Source organism: Theropithecus gelada, chromosome X (genome assembly GCF_003255815.1).
Source record: "Theropithecus gelada isolate Dixy chromosome X, Tgel_1.0, whole genome shotgun sequence".
NCBI classification, from domain to species: Eukaryota; Metazoa; Chordata; class Mammalia; order Primates; family Cercopithecidae; genus Theropithecus; species Theropithecus gelada.
Genome location: NC_037689.1, coordinates 149,109,982 through 149,137,209, shown reverse-complemented (window position 1 = coordinate 149,137,209; position 27,228 = coordinate 149,109,982). Strand labels below are relative to the sequence as shown.

At 37.6% G+C, this 27,228-nt stretch overlaps 1 protein-coding gene across 1 annotated transcript in view; it reads right to left on the bottom strand.

Annotated features, from left to right (window-relative positions):
- The window catches only part of PASD1 (PAS domain containing repressor 1), a 100,726-nt gene that overhangs the window by 55,864 nt on the left and 17,634 nt on the right, over positions 1 to 27,228 (bottom strand). The window contains exons 2-3 of the mRNA XM_025372832.1: positions 9,935 to 9,990; positions 4,319 to 4,407 (exon numbers count right to left, since the gene is read on the bottom strand). Coding sequence (XP_025228617.1) covers positions 4,319 to 4,407; positions 9,935 to 9,962 — 117 coding nt within the window. The 5' untranslated portion in view covers positions 9,963 to 9,990. The remainder of the gene's footprint in view (positions 1 to 4,318; positions 4,408 to 9,934; positions 9,991 to 27,228) is intronic.

Genomic DNA, 27,228 nt, shown 5'->3' with positions numbered 1-27,228 from the left:
AATTCTTCGAAAAGAACATTAAAATTGACAAAACTCTGGTAAGACGAATCATGGGGCAAAAAACACAAACAATATTAGGAGTGAAAAGTGGATATCATTACAGAAGCTTCATTATGAACAACTTTATGCCAACAAATTTGAAAGCAAGTCTTACAAAAATATAAATTACAAAAAGTAACTTGAGAAGAAGTAAAAAATATAACCAATCACATCATCATTAAACAGCGAAATCACTACTTTAAAATATTCTCTTATCTTTATAATGTTTCTCCTTCATAGCATACACAAAAAAGAACTCAAAAAGTATGAACACATTAAATATAACAGATAAAACGTTAAAGCTTTTAAAATAAAATATAAGAGAATATATTTATTACCTTGTGGTAGGTTAAGGATTTTTTAAACAAGAAAGTAAACACTCTTTGGTAAATTTGATTACTTTAAAATTAATAATTTCTGTTTGTCAAAAGTCACCTTAAATAGTGAAAAGGCAAGTTTCAAACTAGAACAAGAATTTTGCAACACATAACTTGCAAGTGATTCATTTCCAGAATCTGTTTAAAATCTCCAACATATGAATAATTAGAAAGAACAACAATATCATAAGAAACTGAGCAAAGGTTAGAAACAAGCATCTCATAGAAGAGGAAACACAAATGGCCTCAAAATTTGTGAAAAGACGCTCATTGTCATTTGTAATGAAACAAGACACCATTCCATTCCCAACCAATTGACAAAAATTTAAAAATTAGACAATAAATTGTTAGCAAGGATGTGGAGCAATAAGAACTTTCATCCACTACTACTAAGAATATAAATGAACAGTAAAATACACAGTGAAACACAGCCACTTGAAAAGCATTGTCATTTTCATGTAAAGGGGAGCTACCCTACCACTCCACTCTACCCTCCAGCAATCTCACTCCTAGATATACACCTAGAAACACTCTTGCTTATATGGAAAAGGATATACGAACAAAAATGTTCAAACCAAAACTGCTCTCAATAACAAAAACCTACAGCTCTGCAAGACCCAGTTTATGCGCCTCCGATTCATACCCCATCCCACCCTCAATCAAGCCAGGGATTTTAGCTTTCCTTTTGCAGTCCCAGCCTAGTCTCCTAACTCCGCCAGCAGTAGGGGTTTTCAGTATCCATCCAAAGTGACTGGATTCATGAAAGCAGTAACTTCATCCACCTTGGGGCATCAGATCTGGGTACCCCAGTGGGTTTCCAAAAAAGCCAGGTGACTTTTGACTAAGGACACGAGATAGAAAATGACAGGAGATAGAAAGGAACTGGTAGATACAGTATTTTCCCTTCCTCCCCTATACAGACTATTCTAAGGTGCGGTGCCTTTTACATAGTTTAAGAGTGACTGAACAACCCACTGTGTGTTCTTGTGAAGCTGTATCCAGCTTGGTAATAAACTATCCTAAATTTCAGTTCCCTTCTTCCCTGCCTTACTTTTCTTTCCCCCTCACCCTCACTATCCTGAGAATGTACATCCCACTAAAACCTTAGCATGTAAGTTTTGTTTCTGCCTCTACTTCCTAAGGAGCATGAGCTAAAACCGATTTCTAGTGCCCATCAACAGTAAAATGGTTAATTGTACAGTATGTTCTAACAAGAATACAGAAGTAAAAATGAATGCACTAGAGTTACATGCAGTGTCATGGATGAATTGAAAAAGGTTGAGCAAAAATATCAAGTCAGAGAAGAATACATACAATATAATTCAATTTATATAAAGGTGAAAGTCATGCAAAAGAAAACAACATATCACTTACAGATGCATACACTTGTCCTAAAAATACAAAGCAAGGCAAAGGAATATTGATACAGAACTCAGGAAATGGTAGGGAAGAAGTGGTGTGGAAGAAGAAGATCATGACAAAGGGGATTTCAAAGGATCTGGTAATGCTCTATTTCTTAACCTCAGTGTTACCTGTACTATTTTTTAACTGTTAATATATGTTATATACATTTTTGTACGATAAAATTTTAAGTAAAAGTTTTTAAAACTGGGTGCTTGCTATTTCCTATTAGACGTTAAAAGATAACGTCCAAAACTGCCACATGCCTGAAGTGACCTTCCAAACACATAGGTTCAGAAAACAGTCTAGGCGGATCTGGTAAGGCGTTTTGCTCCTCTACTCATTTTTTGTATGTCTGCTTGCTTTTGGCATTTTGATTACCACATTCTCTACTGAGATGGTTTGCTCTGAGTTAGTCTGGACCCCCATGGGCTGGAGTGTAAGTGAGGAAACATGGTGTGCTACTTAGCTGTGCTACTCAACAGGTCTTGGAGTAGCACAAGGTGCAAGGTGCAAGCTCTCCCAGTTTGGTCTCCTCTTTCCTACAGTAAAAAGGATCAACATCATTATTAACTTACTCATAGGCTTCTTATGAAGATGCCTATGAGCATCCTCATAAGAGGATGCTCTACATGAGAGCACTGTGTAGGCTACTCTACATGAGAGCACTCTACATGAGAGCGGCTACTCTACATGAGAGCACTGTGTAGGTTGTTACACAGATGTCAGGAGGCTCTTACGTTTGACCAACAGTATGGCAAACAGGAAGGAAACATCCAAAGCTAAGTCATTGCTCTGAAATACAAGCCATAAGAAACAAAGGCACCTTGCTCTCTTGCCCTCCAAACTCCGCTTTCTTTCATGCTTCAAAAGAATGGCCAAAACTGTAATGAAACTAGAAAGTGAAGAGATAGAGCCCTTTACTGTCCCTCTTCTCAGATTTCCTGATGTTTCCATCTCTCTGGCTGAAGTCAGCCCTGATTGGTCAGACTGAGCTTGTTTATTGCAAGAAAAAACTTCATGAATAAAGAACAGACTTTTCTAGGGAAGTTATTAAAGCCTAATGGAGGGGAATAAAGTGGAAAGGAGGGAATTACCCAAGATATTCTGATCCTTCCAGTTGAATGCCATATATTCTGTAGTTGTGAACATAATTATCCCTCTAGGGTGTAGTTATACCTTGTCTAGCTTCTAAAATATTTCAAACAAGCATCTGGTTTCATAAAATTGGTAACAAGATTTCACATAACACATTTTAAGTCCTCTATTTAGCAAATATTTGTGTATAGGATCCCTAAAACAAAACCTTTAATAAAATTGAGAGAGGGTCGTGTGCAGTGGCTCATGCCTGTAATCCCAGCACTTTGGGAGGCCAAGGTGAATCGCTTGAGCCCAGAAGCTCAGGAGACCAGCCTGGGTGACATAGTGAGACCTTGTCTCTATAAAGAGTTATAAAACATAATTAGCTGAGCATGGTAGTGTGCACCTCTGGTCCCAGCTACTTTGGGGGCTGAGGTGGGAGGACTGCTTGGGCCCAGATGGCTGAGGCTGCAGTGAGCTACAATCATACAACTGCACTCCAACCTGTATGACAGAGTGAGACCCTGTGTCAAAAAAAAAAAAAAAGTGAGAGTCTGTTGCTTAAAAGGAAGAAAAATGAAGTAGAATATTAAAATATGGTTCCACTCATTCACAGTCAGTAGAATTTTGGCTCTAACATTGGGATGAGTTTGAAAAGATTCACTCACACAATGCCTTTCTCAGACACCATTATGACCACTAATGGTCATAGTGCTGGGTGATCAGCCAGGACCGAAAGAGAAAAGGGACCAGACTGATAATTTCTGGGTGTCCAATATCGCCAAACAGTGTACTATATATTTTACACATGTTCACTTTATTTTATTCTCACATCATCTCAATGAGATAAAGATCATTTTTACTCATTTTAAAGAGAAAGAAATCAAGGCTCAGAGATGGTAATTCAGTCAAGACACACAGCAAGTAAGTGACAAAGGCAAAATCTGTATCCTTATCTGTCCAACTCAAAGGAATATGGTCCTTCGGAGTGCAGTTTGTGGCTTGTGAAACTAACCAGTTCTCTTGGAGATAGAAACTATAAACACCTTACATTCTTGAGGGGGGAACAACTACTTGAAGGCTAATTCATTAGAGTATAACCATCTATGTTGAAAAAGTCTACCAGATAACCACTTAACTTGCCACTAACCTATGCAAAGATTTGTTTGTGTTTGTTGTCACTCAAAATCAGTGTTTCTCAAAACTCAGTTGGCATAGGAAGCATCCAGGGAGCTTGAGAGAAATGCAAACTCCTGGCCCTAACAGATTTGAGATTCTGATCCAGACGATTTAAGTTATCAAGCTCTCTGGTTGATTCTAATGCATATTATCTCCTAATCACACTTTGACGAACACTATTCTTTGTCTTCTATTACATGTATTCAACATATGAAGTAATCAAAGAACAAAAGCCCTCTTACCTGTAGCATCATTTGGTTGAAGTCATCATAGGTACGAAAAGATGGAATCCAATGTAATTTCCTTTGAGAGCTTTTTGGATTGACTTTGTCTTTTTAGAAAAAGGAAGAAAGTACAGAACAGTGTCACATTAAAATGATTAGCTATGGGTATTAGATTTTTCAAAGTTATACCTAATTTATAGAAAAGACTCATGAGAAAATGCTGAGTGCTAATGAAGGATCTGATGTTGGCTAACTAATTGTATATAAATGATCACAAACACAGAAGTGTTTGGAATTGAAAAAGACTTTGAAGATCATCCAACTCAATTTCTACCACACACATTATGACCTGTTAAACACTTTTATGATTTTTCAACTTCTAGTTATTTTTTTCCTCTTGAGTTCTACCAAAACCCAGTATCCATAATCCGCCAGGTAAGTCAAGGGGCTCTAAGTAGGTCCAGACCCCCAAAGTCCTCCCCTAGTCCTGACTAAATTATGAAATTCCACTCTTTAGTTTCATCTATTTAAGCTTTACACAAGGTCCCTTAACTAGAATATCTTCAAGCTTTATCTTTCATCTCTTCCAAGCTACTGGTACTGTCCTCTCCCCCATCCGTCCTATCACATTCTTCAGGGTTTTCTGGTTTCCTCAATGAAAAGTGTGTTTCTGCTCCTGTCTGCTGTCAACATGTGCCACTCTCTACCTCCCCAACTCCACCCTACTCCACTAACTTCACTAGCAAAGGGACTTCACTAACACAGCCCTCTAATCTCAAGTGATTTTAATACTTCATGTCAATAAACATTAGTTCCTTCTCCTCACAGAAAAATGAGACCCATAGCATACAACTTTGATCTCTATTAAAAATATAAAATCGTATGACAAGGATAATGTTTACAGTGGCTATTGCTTTCTTGACAGGCATGAGTCTCTGACTCGTTCCTAGAAGTAGAGTTGGGTAAGAGGGAGGCCATGCATAAGGAGAGCTTTAGAGCCCTCACTGATGAGGAAATGAAAATAGGGTGTGTAACTGGGTGTGAAATAGGAGTAACATGAAAAGTAAACCATGCCAACTGCATAAATGCCTCAAGATCAGTGATCCTGACCACTGTCCCAGCTTGGAAACTCAATTCTAGGCATAGCTCTTCAAACTCAAGAAACAACCCATGATACTCTTCCACAGTCAATTTCTGAAGAAATTTCTCCATTGCCTTCCAGTTCCATCTAATAACTTTCACCTCCTATACTTCATTCAAAGAAATAAAAAAGATAGGGGAGTTCATATACTGTCAAGAAAGGATAACCACTGTATTTTATAAATAAATCATAAAGGACTTTTCTACTTTACTACTACCCATGAACTTGTTTTTGTTTATTCTCTAAGGTGTGCATCATATCCAATTCTTCACCATATCCCCAATGTCTAACATGGTACTTAAGTCATGGCAGGGATTTAACACTTGTTAAACTGAACCTCTTTTATTCATTTATTTAACAAATGTTTACAGAGCTTCTGCTATGGGTCATATTCTGCTTTACAGGTTCAGGATACAGCATAAACAAGAAAAATAAGGTGACTGTTCTTTTGTATCTTACAGACTGATGGGGCAGCGTAGACAAATAATCAACACATAGACAACAGAACAGACAGTTTCAGGTATCTGCAAGTACAATAATTGGTAAGATCGGGTGATCAAGAAAAGCCTTACGAGGAAGGTACTAGGAAGGTAACATCTGAACTAAGATTTGATAGACAAGAAAGCAACTGTGTGAAGATATGGGACCAAATCATCTCAGGGAGATGAAGCAGTAAGTGCAACATGAAGCAGGAAATCATTTTGCCTATTTGAAGAGACGAAAGGATCCCAAAGTGGCCGCAGTGGGATGACCAGGGGGTAAAGCAGTAGGAAAGCCTGAGAGATAGGAAGGGCCAGATCATGTAGGGTATATGGTAAGAAGTTTGTATTTTATGCTGAGTAAAACATGAAATGCTTTTAATTATCATTATTTTGAGATAGAGTCTCGCTCTGTTTCCCAGGCTGCAGTGTAGTGGCGCGATCTCAGCTCACTGCAACCTCCACCTCCTGGGTTCAAGCTATTCTCCTGCCTCAGCCTCTCGAGTGGCGGGGAATACAGGTACCTGCCATCACACCCAGTTAATTTTTTGTATTTTTAGTAGAGATGGGGTTTCACCATGTTGGCCAGGCTGGTCTTGAACTCCTGACCTCAGGAGTTCAGGTGATCCACCCACCTCGGCCTCCCAAAGTGCCGAGATGACAGGTGTGAGCCAGCGTGCCCAGCCCATGAAGTGCTTTTAAGCAGGAGAGTGACATGGTAGATTTTTACAAGATCCCTATGGCTGTTTGTTGCAAACAGAATGAAGTGGGTAGCAAAGATAGAGGCAGAATCTAGCTATGAACCTTCATCAAAAGTCAGAGATGAGGGAATGGGGAGATGTTGGACAAAGGATACAAAATTTCAGTTAGAATAAGTTCAAGTTCTATTACACATCATGGTGACTACAGTAAATAACAATATATTGTACACTTGAGAATTGCTAAGAGAGTAGATTTGATGTGGTCTCATCGGAGAAAGGTAAGTATGTGAGGTAATGCATATATCAATTAGCTGGATTTAGCCATTCCACAGTGTATACATATATCAAAATACCATGTTCTATACCATAAATCCACACAATTTTTATTGATCAATTTAAAAAAGAAAAAGAAAAAAAAGTAAAAGATGATAGCGGCCTGGATTTGGGTGGTACATCAAGGCTACGCAAATGGTGAGAAATGTATAGATATGAAACATACTGTGTAGGTAGAAGCCAAAAAAATATTGCAGAGGAATTGGATAGGATGGTGAATGAAGTGGAGGAAATAAGAACGGCTTCTAAACTTTTTGCTTGTGCGCCTGGCAGAACGACTGGTGGTTGCCAGTTACTGATATGAAGAGAACTGGAGGTGGGGATGAGACAGGCAATGCAGTGTAGGGGTATCAAGAGTTCCTTTATGGCCATGTTAACCCTTCTATTTAATATGCAATTGAGGACATCACGTAGAAAACTCTTTTGCCAATTGTATAATAAGTACGATTCTCAGGGAAGGAGCTCAGGGCTGGAGATAGATTTTAAAAGTGGAGGTCACTGATATCTACATAACACTTCAAATCAAGGGAATAGATAAGGTAACCTGGAAAATGGGTACTGTGTAAATATAAAAGAGAAAAAAGTCCAAGGACTGAGCCATGGGTACACCCATGTTTAGAAGTTGAAAGGGGAGGAAGAAGTAAAAAAAAACACAGATAAAGAGTGGCCAATTCATATGGTTTGGCTTTGTGTCCCTGCCAAAATATCATCTTGAATTGTACTCCCATAATTCCCACACGTTTGTGGGAGGGACCTGGTGGGAGATAATTGAGTCATTGGTGCACTTTCTCCCATATTGTTCTCATGGTAGTGAAAAAATCTCACGAGAGCTGATGGTTTCATAACAGGAAACCCATTTCTCTTGGCTCTCATTCTCTCTCTTGCCTGCTGCAATGTAACATGTGCCTTTCCCCTTCCGTCATGATTGTGAGGCTTCCCCAGCCATGTGGAACTGTAAGTCCAATTAAACCTTTTTCTTTTGTAAATTGCACAGGCTTGGGTATGTCTTTAGCAGCAGTGTGAAAGTGGACTAATACGCCAATGAACCAGGAAAGAAACTTAGTGACTGTGCTGTCCCGGAACCTGAGGGAAAAGTGTTTCAAAAAGGAGGGAGTGGTCACATGTCCAATGTTTTGGAAAAGTCAAGAAAGATGAGGACAGTTAAACCAAATAATTCAGCAATGTGAAGGTCACTGGTATTCCTAACAAAAGTAGTTGTAGTTGAATGGTAGGAGCTAAAGCCTCAGTGAAGTGGGTTGAAGAAAGAATGGGATGTGAGCCAGTGGAGACAGGGCCCATAAAATCATTTCAGTAAGTTTTTCTGTGAAGGAGGAGAACACAGAAATAGGGCAATACCTGGAGGTATCATGGGGTCAAAAATTATTTTAAGGTAAGAGATTATTACAGTATAATTACATATTTATGGGCATGACTTACTCAGATGTTTTGAGTTAAACCTACTGAATTAAACCTTAAAATATTGTAGGTAATATTTTACAGGCTCGGGGCCATGTTTCCCTCAGCAACATTTACCACATACCTTTAAGTGCTTAAGATACAGAAATTTGCATTATTTCCCACATATGCTTCTATTAATTTTCATTTCCTTGGCTCACTTTTGCATGAATCTCAATCACATTTTAAGTGTCAACCATATACAAACTTGTGAATGCAAAGAAACAAACTATCTGTGTATTAGAAGGTACTTCAAGAGTTCCTCTAATCATTAATTCTTCCCAACGAATGTCTGAGGTAAAGTGAGAGACCAAGTTGTCCCACCCACAGCTAATTTTCAATGTGGCTAATCGAAAACCTATAATGATGGTGGAGGCTGAACAAATCAAACCTTTGTCCTTTTGTGAAAGGACAGTGGTGCTCTGTGATGTTTCCGATTTGTCTCCTTTTACAGGATAGCCATGAGTTTGCAGTATTTTGCGGAGTCTTGTCAAGACGGCATTTAATTCAGCCTTCTTTGCCTTTTCGAATTCATCAGATTCATCCCTAATTGAGAAAAAGAAAACCAATCAGGGTTACTAATGGCAAGGGTGGGGTGGGGAAATCAGATGATGGAACAATAGAAGGTAAGAAGAGAGAAAGGGAGAAGTCAGTGTCAATATTAGAGCAAAAATCCAGTCCTTTGATTACCCATAGAGCAACAATAATAATCATTATTAAAATAAGGAAATGAAAGCCAACTTCATCTCCCTTTGCTGTGGGGCCCTTGAGGGTAGGGACCATATCTGTCTCCTTGTCTCTTCCAGAACAAAGCCCCGCACAGTACCTGGCACAGTGACCTAAGAATTATATAAAATAAGTCCAAATTAATTTGAATTTAACGGTGGGTCTTTGTTCCACCATATATTATTACATCCTTTAGCAAGAGTGTTTCCGATAAAATTAAATTCTTTCTAAGTGGTCTATAATCACACAAGAGGCTCTCTCAAAGCCAATGCTCTTCTCAGAGAGGAGACTGAACCATAAAACGCTAATTGATTTTTTATTTTTTACTTTTAAAAACCACAGATCATACTGCAAACTTTTGACAAAATCTTTTTGATCAGTGTACTTGAATTTATTTTAGAAGTTTGATCTGGAAAAATAAATTAATTTATCTTCTCAAACACAAATGAATTTAAGCTGTAGGCAAGCCAAGGCTCAAAAACAGTCTTCTAAAAATATCAGGGACTGTATACTTGTCAGTCATTTGACAACCATTAGAGTCAGCTCTGGGCAGGCACTATGCAAGGCATGGAGGACACAGTTTGAGGAAGAGGGCTGTCAGGTAAATAGGTAATGTGCTAAGTATTATAATAGAGTTGGGGCTGAGAGTTATGAAAAAAAAAAACAACACTGGAGAAACGACATTTCTCTGAGTGAATTAGGCTTCCCTGAGGAAATAGCATTTTGCTAGATGTGAAATGGGAACAGAGCACGAGGGAGAGGGCTTTGACAGAAATGTCAGTCAGTTATGAATGCATACCTCTTCTCTTTCTCTCTCTCATCCTCATTCATTATTCAGTGATGTAAGGAAGACTCCTGAAATCAAAGTGAAGCAATATTTTACTAAGAAATCAGTTTTAGTGGTGAATCACAGTAAAGCAATAAGGATAATCAAAATTCTCAATTGCATAACACTTTTCCCTCAAGGAATGCCTACTTCTTTTAAAGATAGGCTTTCATTAAGTACCAATAACACTCTCATATGTTATGTAGATGTTGAAGACTTGCTTTATTGTGTAATCCCCAATGAATATTTTTGATAATAACATTACAAATGAATATATTTGTAAAAGTTACAAAAACATTCTGTGGTTACACCACTTAATCAAAAAACAAAAACAAAAACAAAAAACAAGTATTTGTAGTTTTAGTTCCATACCCTTAAATTCATTTAACTTTTATTAACTTTGAGAAAATTTAAGGAAATGAAGACAGATGCAGTTTGAAAGCTTCATGCCAAGCATGTACATGCCACAAAAGAGAAAAATCTGCATTATTGTTGTTCACAGAAATCCTTGGTGTATAAAACAATGACCTTGAAATCACTGAAGTCCTCTGCTTTGAGCTGTACAATTAGACTCACACATCACCTCAAGGCCAAAGCCTCAAGGTAGATGTCAATGGCATCCCAATACATATGTGTTACAAAAAAGTGATCAAAATATAGCAAACATCCTTTAAATGCTCTCTAAGTAAGGGAAAGCTTGGGGAGTCAAACACTGGAAAGGTACTAAGCACGAAATATGAACCTGTGCTTGGTGTTAATGCTCTCCTAGATAAAAAATAACCTGAACAGGGAAGTGAAACTAAAGCTCACCATCTCTCCCTATGTATAGCCAGAACTCCCAGAGGCTAACATTACATTGAAAAAAAAATGGATAAAGAATAACCCAAACAAGGAAGTGGAATTAAAACTCACCACCTCTCCCTACATGTAGCCAGGACTCCCAGAGGCTAACATTACACTGAAAAAGAAAAAAAAAAATCCTCCCACCAACAAAAGAAGAAAACAGGAAGCTTGTCTGTCTCAGCGTGTTCTCTGGGTGCAGGGGAAAAGACACCACCATACGGAATCAACCTTGGGGTTCCAGAAAAGGCAAAGATAAACCCCTTCTGGAGAGATACTTTCTAAAGACAGATTCCACAGAATTTCCACAGATAAGGCACTGTTGAAGATGAGCTCACTATTCAAAATTAGAAAATACGTAAGGAAATAATCTATCAATCCCCAAACTAAGGGACACATACACCCCCCAACAGTATGAAACCCCCAAGAACTTCAAATAGCTGTGGAGAAAGATGAATTAGAAGTTATATAAATAGATATATTCAATGAAATTAATTTTTAAAAGATGGGTTGAACAATGTATTAGAAACATCAGATAAGGAAATTAATAAATGGAACAGAGCTAATAGGAAACTTGCCATACAGTAGGAGAAAATGGGTTGGAAAATATGAAACAAGAGGTTATGAGATATGAAGGACAAAATGGGAAGGCACAGTATATATCTAAGAGAGGTTCCAGATAGGCATAATAGCAAGGGGAGATGAGCAGTAAGGAGACAATTTTAAATTTTCCAGAATGGAAAATGTGACCCAATCTGGATAAATTAAAATAAAACCACACCTAGAAACATCACAGTGAAATTTCAGAGCACCAAAAACAGCTAAGCCATTCTAAGCCATGAAAAAGATCAACACATACCAAAGAATATTATCAAATAGACCGTATTTCTGGCCCAAATACAATTAAATTAGAAATCAATAATAAAAAGACAATACAAAACCTGATCGATTTGATCATTCAAAATAACAAAACTTCCTAAATAGCTCTGAAAAGCAGAAAATACTCAGAACTAAATATTACAAGTATACCACGTTAAAAATATATTAAAGTAAAATGCAGCTAAAGTAGTACCAAAGCATTTGGTCTTAAATGCCTATTAGGAAAAAAAGTAAACAAAAACTAGTAAACAAATTAGTAAACAAAATTAGTAAGTTGGCCGGGCTCAGTGGCTCACGCCTGTAATCCCAGCACTTTGGGAGGCCGAGGCAGGCAGATCACCTGAGGTCAGGAGTTCAAGACTAGCCTGGGCAACATGGTAAAACCCTCTCTCTACTAAAATACAAAAATTAGCCTGTTGTGGTGGTGGGCACCTATAATTCCAGCTACTCAGGAGGCTGAGGCTGGAGAATTGCTTGAACCTGGGAGGCGGAGATTGCAGTGAGCCGAGATCACACGACTGCACTCCAGCCTAGGTGACTGAGTGAGACTCCATCTCAAAAAAACAAATAAACAAAAAACAGTAAATTAGTAAACAAAAAAAATTAAAAATAAAAGTAAAGCTAAAGAAAGGAGAAGTAAGAAAATACTAAATAGGACCAGAAAATAATGCAATAAAAATAAAGATAGAACAGAAATCTTAAAATGGTTTCTTAAAATAAAAACTAGTGAAATAAATAAAGCATTGTTATACAAGGTTAATCAAGAAACATGGGAGAGGACACATTTTGGAATGAAAGGGCATACTATAAATACAACATAGTAAAAAGCAGTATGATCAACTCTACACCCATAAATTTGAAAACAGTGAAACAGAGATAAAACGGGATACTGCCTTGGAAAATGAATTTTACCCAAACCTATTTAAGGATACAAAAAAAGCTGAATAAACTCTACAAATCTAAATAAATAAATTCGGTAATGAAAAATCCATCCACAGAAAATAACCTAAACAAATCTAAGCAAAACCTGATGATTTCACAAATGGATGCTTCTAAACATTTAGAGAACTGATAGGTATCCGCCTATCTCATGCAAATTATGCTAGAAAACACACAAAAAGAGAAACTACCCAATCTATTTTATAATGCTAGTATATTCTTCATACCAAACTAGAGAAAGGCAGCATCAAAAAGAGAAACTTTATGTCAGTTTCGTTTATGATCCATATGAAAAAATTCTAAATAAATTGTAGAAACCCAAAGCAGCAGGGTATTAAGAAAGTGGAGTTAATCCAGAAATATCAGCATATTTTCACATTAGAAAAAATATGTAATTCAACATCCCAGATAAAAAGAGAAAAAGCATGTGATCATCTCTGTAGATTCCGAAAAATACATTTGATGTAATTTAATACACACATATGATTTTTGAAAATATTCTTAACAGACTAGGAATACACAGAAAGTTCCTTAACCTGATAAAATTTATCAACCAGAACATACAATCTTCCTATGTAAAGGTAGAACATTAAAGGAATTTTTTAGTTTCAGGAAAAAAAAGAGTGGCTGCTAAAACACTTAACACAGTGCTAAAAGTGCTAACCAATGCCTTAAGGCAAGAAAAGTAAATAAAATGGATAATTATTGGAAAGGAAAAATAAAACTGTCTGCATTCATGAACATTCTGATTATCTACATAGAAACCCTAAGAAATTCTGCAAACTATTAGAAATAAAATAGTTCAGCAAGGTTGCTGTGTACAAGATTAATATTTAAAAACGAATTTGTTCCTACATACCAGCAACCAAAATTAGAAAATATTTTTAAAACATACAATAGCACCAAAAATTATAGAGGTCTGCTATGGCTTGGTTGTGGTTTCCTGTCTCCACCAAAACTCATGTTGAAATTTGATCCTTAAAAAGAGGCAGTGCTGGAAGATGGAGCCTAGTGAGAAGGTTTGGGTTATGAATGGTTTGGTGCCATTCTCCTGGTAGTGAGTTCTCACTCTCCTGATACAGGATTACTTCTCAGGGGAATGGATTAGTTTCTGAGAGACTGGGTTGTTAGAAGCTGAAGTTCCTCCTCCTTCTTGCCTCACTTTTTGCTCATGTCCCCTTCCCCTTCAACTTTCTCTGCCATGTTGTGATGTAGTGCAAAATTTCTTGCCAGAAGCTAGGACCACGCCCTTGAACTTCTCATCCTGCAGAACCTTGAGTTAAATAAACCTCTTTTCTTTATAAATTACCCAGTCTCAGGCATTCTGTTATAACAACAGAAAACAGACTAAGACAGGATTGTTGCTTATCACTAGAATAACTGATGTGGAAACAGCCCTCCTGCCATGAACAACTAGGAAACTGGACAAATTATAGGAAACGCCTGTTCTAAGACACTGGAAAGAGGTAGCACATGCCTGTGATCTTTGAGATAAGAGCAAAAATGAGAAGAGCTCCACAATAATCCCAGATTTCTACCTGAGGACACTTCCAGACCATGATTGAGGGAGAAGGATCTCAAGTAGAATAAAGTGGTCTCATTAAGTTTTAGGAGACAGACATAAGAGTTCAGAAAGCCAAGAAAGATGGTTACAATTTATGGAGCAGAGTATCAGAAAGAAGGGAGCTCTGGGGGAAAAAGAGTTCCAGAAATCTGCATACATGTTTGTTTTTGTTTGTTTGTTTTTTGAGATGGAGTCTCACTCTGTCACCCGGGCTGGAGTACAGTGGCACAATCTCGGCTCGCTGCAAGCTCCACCTCCCGGGTTCATGCCATTCTCCTGCCTCAACCTCCTGAATAGCTGGAACTACAGGCGCCTGCCACAACGCCCGGCTACTTTTTTTTGTATTTTTAGTAGAGACGGGGTTTCACCGTGTTAGCCAGGATGGTCTCCATCTCCTGACCTCGTGATCTACCAGCCTCAGCCTCCCAAAGTGCTGGGATTACAAGCGTGAGCCACCGCGCCTGGCCTGCAAGGTGACATTCTACAAGACCAGTCAAAGATCAACTACCAGGGAGAGAACAAATGGTATGAATACAAAACTAAATAAACATCACAGTTCATGCATAGGTGGAAGACATTTGAGTTGTATCTAGCCAGTGTAGAGGAAAATGAGCAGAGTCTCTCTCAGTGTGGGATCTTTCAGGCCATCTAAAATATAAGTTACTAGATTCCCAGAAGAGGGAGGCAAACATATTTTTGGAAAAATAATTACCAATTTTTTTTGCCATACTGGATGAAAAATATAAACTCATATATCCAAGAATATTGGTGACTCCAATAAAATAAACACAAAGAAAAACTAAAAGAAATTGCTGAAAACCAATTTTAAACAGAAATCTTAAAAGCAAACACAAATAAAAGATACATTTAATACCAGAGGAAAAATAATGTTTTCTGTCTGGCTTCCCATCAGAACAACTCAAACCAAAAGACAATGAAACATCTTTAAAGTGCTTGGAGGGGGAGTTGGAAAATCAACCTAGAGTTCTACATCCAGCAAAAATACACCCTTTGAGAAAACTAAAGATATTTTCAGGTGAACAAAATCTGAAATAAGTCAATGAGAAGCATACCAGCTTTAATAGAAATGTTAAAGGAAGTACTTCAGGTAGAAGGAAAATGATCCCAGGTGGAATCTCAGATCTACACAAAGGAATGAAAATCACTGGCTCTTAAGAATATGTATGTTCATAAATATAAAAGAATGTTTCTCTTTTTAATTTCTTTAAAAGATAATTGATGTAAAAGCAAAATATTCTAGAGTTTATAATATATGCTGAAATAAAACCTGTGACAATAATAGCACAAAGGATGAGAGGGTGGAAAATAAAAATCTGCTGTTGTAAGCTTCTTACATTATACATGAAGTGGCACAATATTAATCCATGGGCAGACTGTAATAAATTAAAGATGTATATGACAAACTGCCTAGAGCAACAAATAGAAGGCACAGATACAGATTATAAATCAAAAAAGAGATAAAATGGAATACTAATTAAAAGCTCATTTAATCCAAAAGAAGCAGAAAAAAGAAGACAATGGAAACAGCGATCAAATAGGGCAAACAGAAAACATATAGTAAGATGGTAGACTTAAATCAAAACATACTCATAATAATATAAACTATCAATGGACTAAACACACAAATGTAGTTTAGGATTGATGATTACATTTTTAAAAAGCAAGACCAAACTATATGTATAGTCTATAAGAAACTCAATTTAATTATAAAGACACAGGTTAAAAGTAGGATTAACCATTGTGGAAGACAGTGTGACGATTCCTCAAGGATCTAGAACTAGAAATACCATTTGACCCAGCCATCCCATTATTGGGTATATACCCAAAGGATTATAAATCATACTACTATAAAGACACATGCATACGTATGATTATTGCAGCATATTCACAATAGCAAAGACTTAGAACCAACCCAAATCAATGATAGACTGGATTAAGCAAATGTGGCACATATACACCATGGAATACTACGCAGCCATAAAAAAGGATGAGTTCATGTCCTTTGCAGGGACATGGATGAAGCTGGAAACCATCATTCTCAGCAAACTATCACAAGGACAGAAAACCAAACACTGCATGTTCTCACTCATAGGTGGGAATCAAACAATGAGAACACTTGGACATGGGTCAGGGAACATCACACACTGGGGCCTGTCGGGGGTGGGGGGAGGGGGGAGGGATAGCATTAGGAGAAATACCTAATGTAAATGACGAGTTGATGGGTGCAGCACACCAATATGACACATGTATACCTATGTGTCAAACCTGCATGTTGTGCACATGTACCCTAGAACTTAAAGTATAATAATAAAATTTTAAAAATAAAATAAAATAATAAATTTAAATAACTACAAAAAAGTGGGATAAAAACATATATACCACTCAGCCCTAATAATAAAAGATTTGGGTGACTATATTAATATTACACAAAGTAGACTCTAGGATAAATATATCACTAGGGAAAAGGAGGGACATTTCATAATGATAAAGGAAGTCAATCAAGAAAACTTAACAACCCTAAATATGTTTACCTCTAATTACAAAGCTTGACAGTGAAGTAAAAACGGACAGAAATGAAAGAAGAAATACATAAATCCACAATTAAGAGTTGGTAATTTAAATACTCCCCTTAGTAATCAATAGAATAAAGAGAAAATAAGTAAGAATATCGAAGACTTAACATTACCAGCAAAAATATTCACAGAACACCACATCCAGGCAGCTATGGGATGTACATTATCTTCCACTGTATATGGAACATTCAATAAGATTCAACATCTACAGTTTCAATAAATTTAAAGCATTAAAATCACACAGATTTTGTTCTCTGACCACAAGATTAAATTAGTAATCAATACTAAACAAACAAATATCTGGAAACCCCTCAAATATTTGGAAATTAAATGCCATACTTCTAAACAATCTGTAGGTCAAAGAAGAAACCCCAAAGAAAATTGGAAAATATTTCAAAATTATTTACTATAAAAATTAATTTTAAATTCCAAAAACTTCAATAATCTTATTGTAATTTATTAAAATCACATTATACATCTTCACAGTACATATTTCCATCAAGAAAAGTTCTCTACAATTATTCAAACCTGTTTTTCATGTTCTTAAATAATATTTATAGGTTTCTTCATATAGGAAGGAAACTATACAGTGCTTAGTAGCTAATTTAACAAAAATGCACAGAAATACTACACTGGAAATAATAGGGCTTTATTGAATCACATAAAATAAATAAATGCAGTGACAATGCCAAGTCTGCGTAAGGGATGTCTCAATATCATCAATTTATCAGATCTTCTCAACTAATGTACAAATTAACATAATTCTGATCAAACCAGTAATTTTTTTTGTTTTGTTTTGCTTTGTTTTTCTATGTAACTTCACAAGTTAATTACAAAATTCCTGTGGAAAGTAAAGGGCCAAAATATCTACGATAACTTTGAAGAACAACAGCAATATAAACGGTGTGCCTACTAGACATCAAAGTTTATTATAAAGCTACAGTATTTAGGCTAATGAATAATGGTGAAACACATACATGTAGTAGAAAAGAGACAACATAGGAACAGATCCATGCATAAATTCAAATTTGATTTATGATAAAAAAAAGGCATTAAAATTTTGAAGTTTTACCATGGAGAGAGAGAGAAAAGAGAGACACACAGACAGAGAGAGAGAGAGAGAGAGAGAGAGAGAGAGAGAGAGTGTGTGTGTGTGTGTGTTTAATACAGCCTTTTCTGTGTTTTGGGGCAACAAAATTTGTTTACAAGTTCTTTGAAGACAGAAGCCATGCTTTGCATATCTTTGATACCTCCAACAGCACACAGCTTCACACAGAGCACACACTCAAAATACACAGATAAACAACTGACTATTCTCCTTACCTACTGGACAAGGTAGGCTCAAACACCTAACTGCTAATGGACTTTGCACCTTCTCCACTCAGTAATTCATTCTAAAACAACAGATTCAGAAACTTATGTCGGTGAAAGAACATGGAAAGACTGAAAAAGAGTAAGGCTAATTAAAAGCTCTCAGGCCAAGGATAGTCAGCCCTCCTATACAAAATAATAATTAATTGGTTGGAAAAAGCAGTTTACATAAGTACATTTTTCCAAAATCAATGGGAAATAATCTAAAATCCCATCAAATTGTATTATGGAAGTATAATATAAAGGTCAAGAGGGTCACACTTGCAAACATTTCTTCTAAGAGCTGGGAAAGGGAGCGTTGTTCTCATCCATTTTTAATTTTCTGGAAAAACATACGATAGATGTATGTGTACACACACATCTATACACACATAGATATTTGTTTTAGTTTACAAGAAAATACACTGAATAGGTGGATTTAATTCATCATTGGTTCTCTGTGGTTGAGAATCACTTAGATATATACTTTCCGGCATGACTACTATGATAATATAGATTTATCAGTGTCTAATTGGGATAACGTCCACAGTCAAAAGAATCCTCAGTCTAACTCTCTCAGTCTCAAAACTTCCAGGACCCAAATATCAGACTTCCAGCTCAAGCTCCACAGCAATACCAACCTTTTCTAGAGACAAGCAACTTGCTGATCAAAACCTGGGCTCCTGGAGATAATGTTCCTGAAACATGCTGCAGGAGTTCTATCTGGGACCTATGTGACATACATGTCATGTGCCATATCTCCCAGAACAAACATTTCAGGACTAAATGACACTAAAGTTGTAATCCTGAATTAGAGTCAAAGTGAAGCATGTCCTGGCTGGGTGCAGTGGCTCACACCTGTAATCCTGGCACTTTGGGAGGTCAAGGCAGGAGGACAGCTTGAGCCCAGGAGTTCAAGACCAGCCTGGGCAATATGGTGAAAATATAAGAAATAAGCTGGGCATGATGGTGCGCACCTGTAGACCCAGCTACTGTGGAGGCTGAGGTGAGAGGATCGCTTGAGCCTGGGAGGTGGAGGTTGCAGTAAGATGACATGGCACCAGTGCACTCCAGCCTGGGTGACAGAGTGAGACCATCTCAAATAAAAGTAAAAATAAAAATAAAAAGTGAAAGTGGAACATGTCCTGAAAATGAGTCCAGGACCCATTTACTATGGGGTTAGGTTCAAGGTATTAAATCTTCCACCATCCACGGACTACTTTACAATGCCAGACTTTTACTACACCTGACAGCTGTGGAAGGAGAGCAACCAGGCTGAGGAGCAAGAATTGCAAGATCGTGACTTTCTGATGCAAACCTAGGGGACTAGGAAAGAGTTTTAGAATAAAGACTAAAGCATTATAATTCATAAGTTTACTTACATATCTCAGGGCTGATGTCCTTTCCAACAAATCCTTCACAAATTCAGATAAATACTTGTACTCATCCATCTTTGCCTGTTCTGCCTTTTAAAGTTGAATTTTAATGCAGTTCCATGTGAAATGTCTATATTTGTGGCATTCTTCATTTTCAAGTAGAGTAACATTTGCCCAGGACTAGGAGTCCAAGCTCCCTTTATCCTCCTGCCCCAGATTACATTTCTTATTTCATGGAGTATCTCATTTGTGACACTCCCCAGTAGATTTTTCATGTTTTGTAATCAATGCAGAGGCTAGTGAAAAGCATGTTTGCAGAGAATCTGTATTATGAAAAATACTTATTATAATCTTGTCTGAAAAAGGTTACAGGATTGTATGCGCCATATGAACCCAATCATGTTAAGCAAATGATCCAATGAAATACTGTGTAGAAAACAGAATGAGAAATAAAAGCAAAGCATTCACAAGGTGTCCTTTAGTGATAGAACAATGAGCAAGTAAATTTTTAAAATATTTTTAAAGTTTGTTACATTTAGTATGTGTGTCATTCAGAATTAAGAAACTCCTCTCAAAAATAATGTGGATGCTAGTGTTGAAGAGTGAAGAGACTGGGCTCTGGAATCAATTGGATCTGGGTTTAAATCCCAACTCTCTACCTGTTTATAGATGTGTGACCTTTGGTCCTTAACTTCTATGAGTCTCAATTATCTCAATTTTAAAATGGGGGTTATAATACCTACATGCCAAGGTTTTTATGAGAATTAAGTTAATGTATATAAAGTGGCTAGCACTATGACTGACTCATAGCAACCACCCAATAAATTATGGCTTTAATTAGAGATTGTTAACAGCAGTGTAAAATCTAAAAGACTGTGACAAGGATGCAATCTTCTCAGAGGGGTCAGTGATGGCAAAAATTTGGCAATACAGAGAGATTTCTTCACATCACCTGTTGTTGCAACAATGAGAGAGTTGTGTGGAGACCAATCTCCATGCAGTGGGCCTGCCAGGTAAGTCCAACATGTCATGAATAAGTGCTGTCTCAGGTCTGGGTGCAGAGTCAGGGTATCACGGCACCTAATGTATGTCCTCATAATGTGCAACATGTGGTAGAAGAGAATAACTCTGCAGTGGTAATGATCTGCACAGAAGTGACATTGTCCCCAACAACACAAAGAGAAAACATATCCTCACTCTTCCACATCTGAAGAGGTTAAAGTTAACTAGTTAGTGCTCTAGAACCCACGAATAACTGCCCTCTCTGTGGGCTTGCCTAAGTCACAGGTAGTTCCTGGCAGGCCTAATCAGCGATTTGTCAGAATGAGTACTATTTCAGCAGCTCCCAGAAACGTGCTCTGCAGATCAGTCTGAACTCCCTCACCCAGTCTGTCAGTCAGCTTAGCCAGACTGACAGAGAGAAGGAAAACTCTATGGCCTCACGGTGCAGTAATGGCCAGAAAGTGTTTGGCTCATGTAAACATCATTTAAAATGTTTACATGGAATTTTAAAGAAAACCAGAGAAGGTCAGAAGAAAAGCAGAATGCAGAGACTAATACATCTTTGGATATTACTTTGGTTACAATATTTGTTTATTTTAAAGTAAAAACCTCAAAGTATTTAAAATGTTATTGTGGAAGATAATCACATCATATATTTGTAGTTATAAAACTTGCTGTGCACTATCAGGGATCAACTCTGTCTTTATATATAGAGGAACACATATACACTCTTTATAAACAATTGCTCAAGCAAAGGAAAGTGGTCTTTCAAATCTCAATATGGTTCCAGGAATTTGTTTTAAGTTTATAGGGGAAAATGCATTATGGCAGATTTCATCAACTTGAGTGAAGTCATCTTCTCATATAAGGTTTATTAAAGGCATTTAATCAGTGAGAAGGAATGAAATATTTACAAATCTCAAGTAGATAGTAATGATGTTAAATGTGTATGATATAAATATATCAACCAAGTCAGTGGAAATTTCCAATTTATTTTCAATCAAAATTCCTTCAAAAATTACAACTTATAAGACAGTATTTTATCAGTTACTCATCCATCTTAAGGGAACACAACTTTCCAATGGATAAAATCAAGAATGTAAATTAATCTACACTGGATTATGTAATATGCATGCCATACACAACACTGAATATGCCAGGAAAGGCAAGTGGCAAAGTCATGCTCCAAAAGACATCCAGGAACAGAATCAGGTGTCCTGGTTTTTCTGACGTATCCCTACTGACTGGCTGTGCTTTTCTCTAACCTTAGTTCTTTCAGTAAGCTCTTACTGCACAAGCATAGACCCTGGCCTGGGCAGCGTTGTGAGGGAATCCAAGCAATGAAGAAAATGAACTCAATTCCACAGAAGCATGCACACACACCTACACACATACCTGCATGGGTAAAATGCTCACTCTTTCCTAGACCAAAGCTGAGGTGCATTCTAAGCACAGGTGCATATTTTGTGACCCCTTCTGAGAAAAGGGGTCACTTATTTTGTCACTTATTGTATTCCTAGCACCCTAAACCCATGTTGAATAAATGTTTGGTGGATGAATAAATGAATGAGGGATTGCTGAGTCCTACCTGGAAAAATGCAAATGGTCAGCCAAAGTTTGCTGAATACCTCCTCTCACCCAGCTAATCCTGTTCCTAAAAGATAGATACAAACAAACAAACAAACAAACAAACAAAAAAAAAAAACGAGGCAAACCCAGATCTGTAAAGAAACAAAGTCAGATTTAAAAGGGTATTTCTTACTGATTTCCCTCTTTTGGGAATTCGTATGCCATGTTCTCTTAGTCTGAGACAATAAGGAATACTAAAGAAATAGAAGATTTCTTGCATCCCTGAACATTCCGGCAGAATATTTCAAGTTTCTAGATGGTCCAGCAAAAATTTCTGCAGACTCTAAAACAGATCAGCAATCCATTAAACGATTAATCCTAGTCTTATTCCAATTAAGTCCATAAAACCCTTCTGTGCTCCTGCCAGTTCTGAAATCTCAGCAATTCAACCCCTGTCCCTGCCACACCCTGGCAGTATACAGGCTTGTGGGGAAGACTGGCACCTATATAAATCCACTGATTCAGGGCAAGGGGCAAGGGAGTAATCAATACTGAACTAGAAGCTTCACAGAAGATGGCAAGTTCTAGGGCTGCCCCAGACATGTAGAATCAGAATCATCATAGCATCAAGTTCTCTAAGCCATGCTTATGCATGCTAACCTTTGAGAAGCACTTAAAGTTAGAAGACCCAAGGAGTTCAGCTGGGAGAGGTTGGGGCCTTGAAGCAGGGCAGTGGCAGCAGAGGTAGAGCCATAATAGCCAACATTTACTGAGACTACTACATACATACTAGGTCCTGTGTATTTCACAAGTCACCATTTAATTCTCACAACAGCCCTGTTCGATAGGTGGTATTACTCCCATTTCCCACATGAGAGTACTGAGACTCAGAGTTTAAGTAGCTTGTCTGAAGTTACATAGCTACTACCTGACAGCACTGGAAAATCAGTCTGTAAACATTTGCTTCACCATCTCCTCTGTAGTGCTTTTCAATTCTCAAGGAAAGTGGTCTTTCCCTGTCTTGCTACACTACCCACTTTCTTTCTCTCTTACTCAACTCTGCAGTGATTACCCTAAAAGCTCTCTAAACTATTTTGGAGGCCCAACTGATGTGAAAGTGAGTATATGAATAAGTGGGACACTTTAGAATTCAGTTTATAACCACTACATTCTCCGGACAACACCACCTAAGCTTTCGTAACAGCCTTCACATTCACTCTAGCCCGGGAAAGCTCTCTAGCTACTCTCTCAGATGCAGTCTTCTACATCTGAGAGATGTAGCATTTTCCTGGGTTGTACATGAAGCCCCAAAGCAATCTGCTTCCTCTTCCATGGTCAAACTGACTGCCCTTTCCACAACCCTTTCCTCCAGAATCCCTAGGCCATGTAAGAATTCTGCTGATCAGTATCAGGCAGGTGATTAAATGTTTGTTACTTTCCCTTCCTTATTTATCAACAGAATGCAACATTCCCCTTCCTTGGTTGAAACAACAGAAATTCAGTAGAATTAAATTTCTACATTTATTGTATAACAATCCTCTGAAAGGAGTAGAAAGCCAGGTATTCATATTTACCTGGATATTAGCAGAGAAAATCCCAGTTATATGACAAAATTCTCAAGCACCAATATCATCAATCTATTCCTGCAAATGATGGTTGCCAAGTCAATTTTCATAACATCTCTTCCTTCTCTGCCCTGGTTTGGGCCCATCTGACCAGCATCCATAGCCTGTCCTTGGATCCCATCTTTGTACTATCGCTCACACTTGCCTGCTCCTACCAATCCTCAATGCCAGGCCTCAAGCTCAGGCCCTTTCACCTCAATTCCTGCAACCACCTCTTCCTCCATGGTCTCCATTCCTGCCCCCTCTAGTCCATCCTCAACCAGCGGCCAATATGATCTTATACACTGACTTGATCTGTCCTTCCACTTAAAGTCCTCCCCTGGGTCCCCCATTATCCCAGACTACTGGAAAGTTCCTGCTTGAAGCCCTCTGCAGCAAGTAACTTATTTGTCACATCTCTTTGAGGTATGATCTGATGTTGTCTTCACTTTACAGATAAAAAAAACTGAGTCACAGAAAGGTAGCCCAAGATCAACCAGCTAGTAAGTAGTAAATCAAAGATTTGTATCCAGAGAGTCTGGTATAAAGGTTAAAAAGTACACTGGATTTCCTTATATACCTATGCTACTGTTTCCAAGAAGTCTTCCCGGATTACCCCTAAGTCTTTCCTTTGAAGACCTATTTTCCAAACCCTGCCCTTTATGTGCATTTTTCTTATTCTTCCACTAGAATGTAAGCTTCCTCAGGACAAGGAAGGCTTATTCCACTTTCTATATCCTAAAACATCTAGAACTGTGCACCATAGACACAAAGCATTGGGTATTTGTTCAATCAAATTAAATGTATGTAAGTACAAAAGATGATATAGATAACTTGGTGCAAACTATGTTACTGTAACAGCTCACCCTCTACTTTGCAAAGTGCAGTGACAGAATATGGTCCTATACAATGAGATGATAAAAGAGAGGAAATGAGAATTTAGAATACCAAAATTAAAGAGATGGGGTCACTAGGAGTCCTAGGATTTTACAGAATAAATAATTCCAGAGAAATCCAGCATATTTAATTTCCATAGTGAATTCTGTGTGATGTTTACCAACCCCATCATGTCTAAAGACGTTTCAAAGGGTTAGAGAACGGGTAATACACTGTGGAAGCATTTACCAGACAAATCGATTCCAGGTTTCTTGCATCTAGTGGTTAAAGGGCTGTTTCACACTATCTATAACTGTCCAGGGCTAACTCCACCCCCGATAGGCAAAGGGAAGCTCATTATCACTTTGATTTCCAGTAAAACAATAAGACATCCTTGCAGGACTTCACTTCCTGGAAAAGGAAAATTAATCTGAAGTCTGCTACTCAAATGTACACATTATCACGGCTAGTTGCAGTAGCTGGACAATAAAACCTAGTGAATAAGACCTACAGATACCCAGGTGACAAACACGAATTGTAAGATTTTAAGTGGAATTCAATCAGCCTGTAGAACTTAATGTTTTTCATTATTCCCAAAGCATATCCTAATATTAAATACAGAAATCAATCTGTATAGGAAGCAATAAACCCCCCTGATACGAAGAAAAGAAAAGCTTCTGCTTTTCTTCTGGATAATTGTCTGGTGCTATCTTTCCCTGATTGATTTCTTTGATCTCTATTTCAAAGGCTAGCCTTCACTTCCCAATGAGAGTGGTCTACTGTGGGATTCAGAGGGGAATTCCAAAGTTACTGTTAATGGTCCCTACATTTCTAGCTATGTCACAATTTCCATCCATTTGTGACCTTCTGCTCACTAGGAATGTGCCTATATACCAACCTTGATGTTCTATTAATTCATTAAATTCATACTCTTCTCCAGATTGACATCTTATAAAAATCTAGCTGAGAACTGATAGAAATATCAGTAAATTTTTATCTCTTTTGGATATTCTTTTGATTTCCCTTAGACTTAACCTGAATTCTTCTAGGACTGGGACACATGAAAGCACCTTAAGTCGAAAAGCTGAAGTACTGCATTTATTCCCAATACATTCACGAAGTGCCTACTCTGAGCCAGCCTTAGCAATACCAAGTGTGAGAATCCAGAGATGAAGATGCCACAGTCTCTGTCCTCACAAAGTCCACAGTCAATAAGGAGAGGCATTTAAGTCAATCATTATAACTCCACAATTAGAAAGGATTTTGTCAAGATTAAAACAGTCTTGTGAAATCTAAAAGACAGGTAGAACTGAAAAATATTGCCAATTTTTAAATTAATTATGAAAAGTATGGTACTCTCATTCGTCTTCAAAATCACAAAAAAAAACTACGCTGGGACTTGACAGGGAATCTGTCCTCAGGTCCCTTGTTAAAAGAGTTCCTTGGAGATGAAACCATCCCCTTATGTTACTTTTATATTTAAGCAATAAACTTCCCTTGGAATGGGGCTCATGTGAATTTAGATTTATAGCAGTAGAAAAGTATAAGATTTTAGAAAAATTAAAAATAGTAATAACATTAAATGATATTTATTAAACACTTAAACTACATCCCAGGCATTATCTTCCCCATTTTACACATGAGGAAAATGGGTTCCAAATATTTTTGCTAACTTTCCCAAGACCATCTTGAGAGTTCATGGCAGTGCCTGAGCACTCACTCGCTGTAGTGCACTGCCTTTTCATTACTTAGCATTGGCCCTTTTTCAACACTCTTGCCCATCCTGACCACCCTCCTCATACCCACCCCCAATTTCCATCTGTGACCTTCAGCTCACTAGGAATAAGCACGAACATCTCACATTTCTCCCAATTCTGGTTCCCTTGCCTATCAACAAATTACTTTGATGTTCTGAAGCAATTACATTTATGTCCAATAATGTTTTGGCAATTGATCATGCTCTTGAAACTCACAAAAAAATCATAAATATGGTGACAAAGTGTCTGTAAACACATCAGTGTCATTCGTTGAAAAAAAAAAAATAGGAGAGCTTGGTTTCCATCATGTTGAGAGCTCGGTCCCTTGACAGTGATTGCTAAGACACGGGATTTGAATATTTGAGAATTCCTAGTGTATAGAAAGGAGTGACAGTCCAGTGTACTTCAAACCTCTAGACAGTATCAAGGCTGAAGTGCAGCAGCACTTTAGGCTTCGGAGGAGGTAAGAATCTTGAAGTGCATCCCATCCTTGTTTCTTCCTCATTCCTTCCCCCTCCAGTATTTGAGTTCTAGGCTCCTGCTACACCTCTCTCCCAGCTAGAGCTCTCCTAAAGCCCCTTTGGGTGTTTGTTGCTGTCATATCCAAGTGGACCATGACACTGAACCAAGGCTGATACTCTTAGATGCACTCAAGATCCAAAGACATGTTCTGTTAATAAATGTATATGAAAGTCAAAATTATATGACACTAAAATCTGGAATGAGAATCCAGGACAGTTGGTGTTTCTTTGCATTGAATATTGCATTGAATAGCCTTTAGAAGTCAGTATAATTGTCATTTCTAGGATGCTAGTGATGTTATATTTCCTGAATTTTGTGAGTGGTCATGAGTTTACCTATTATGAAAATTTATTTAAGTATATTCTTATGATTTATGTACTGTCCAGTTGGAATAT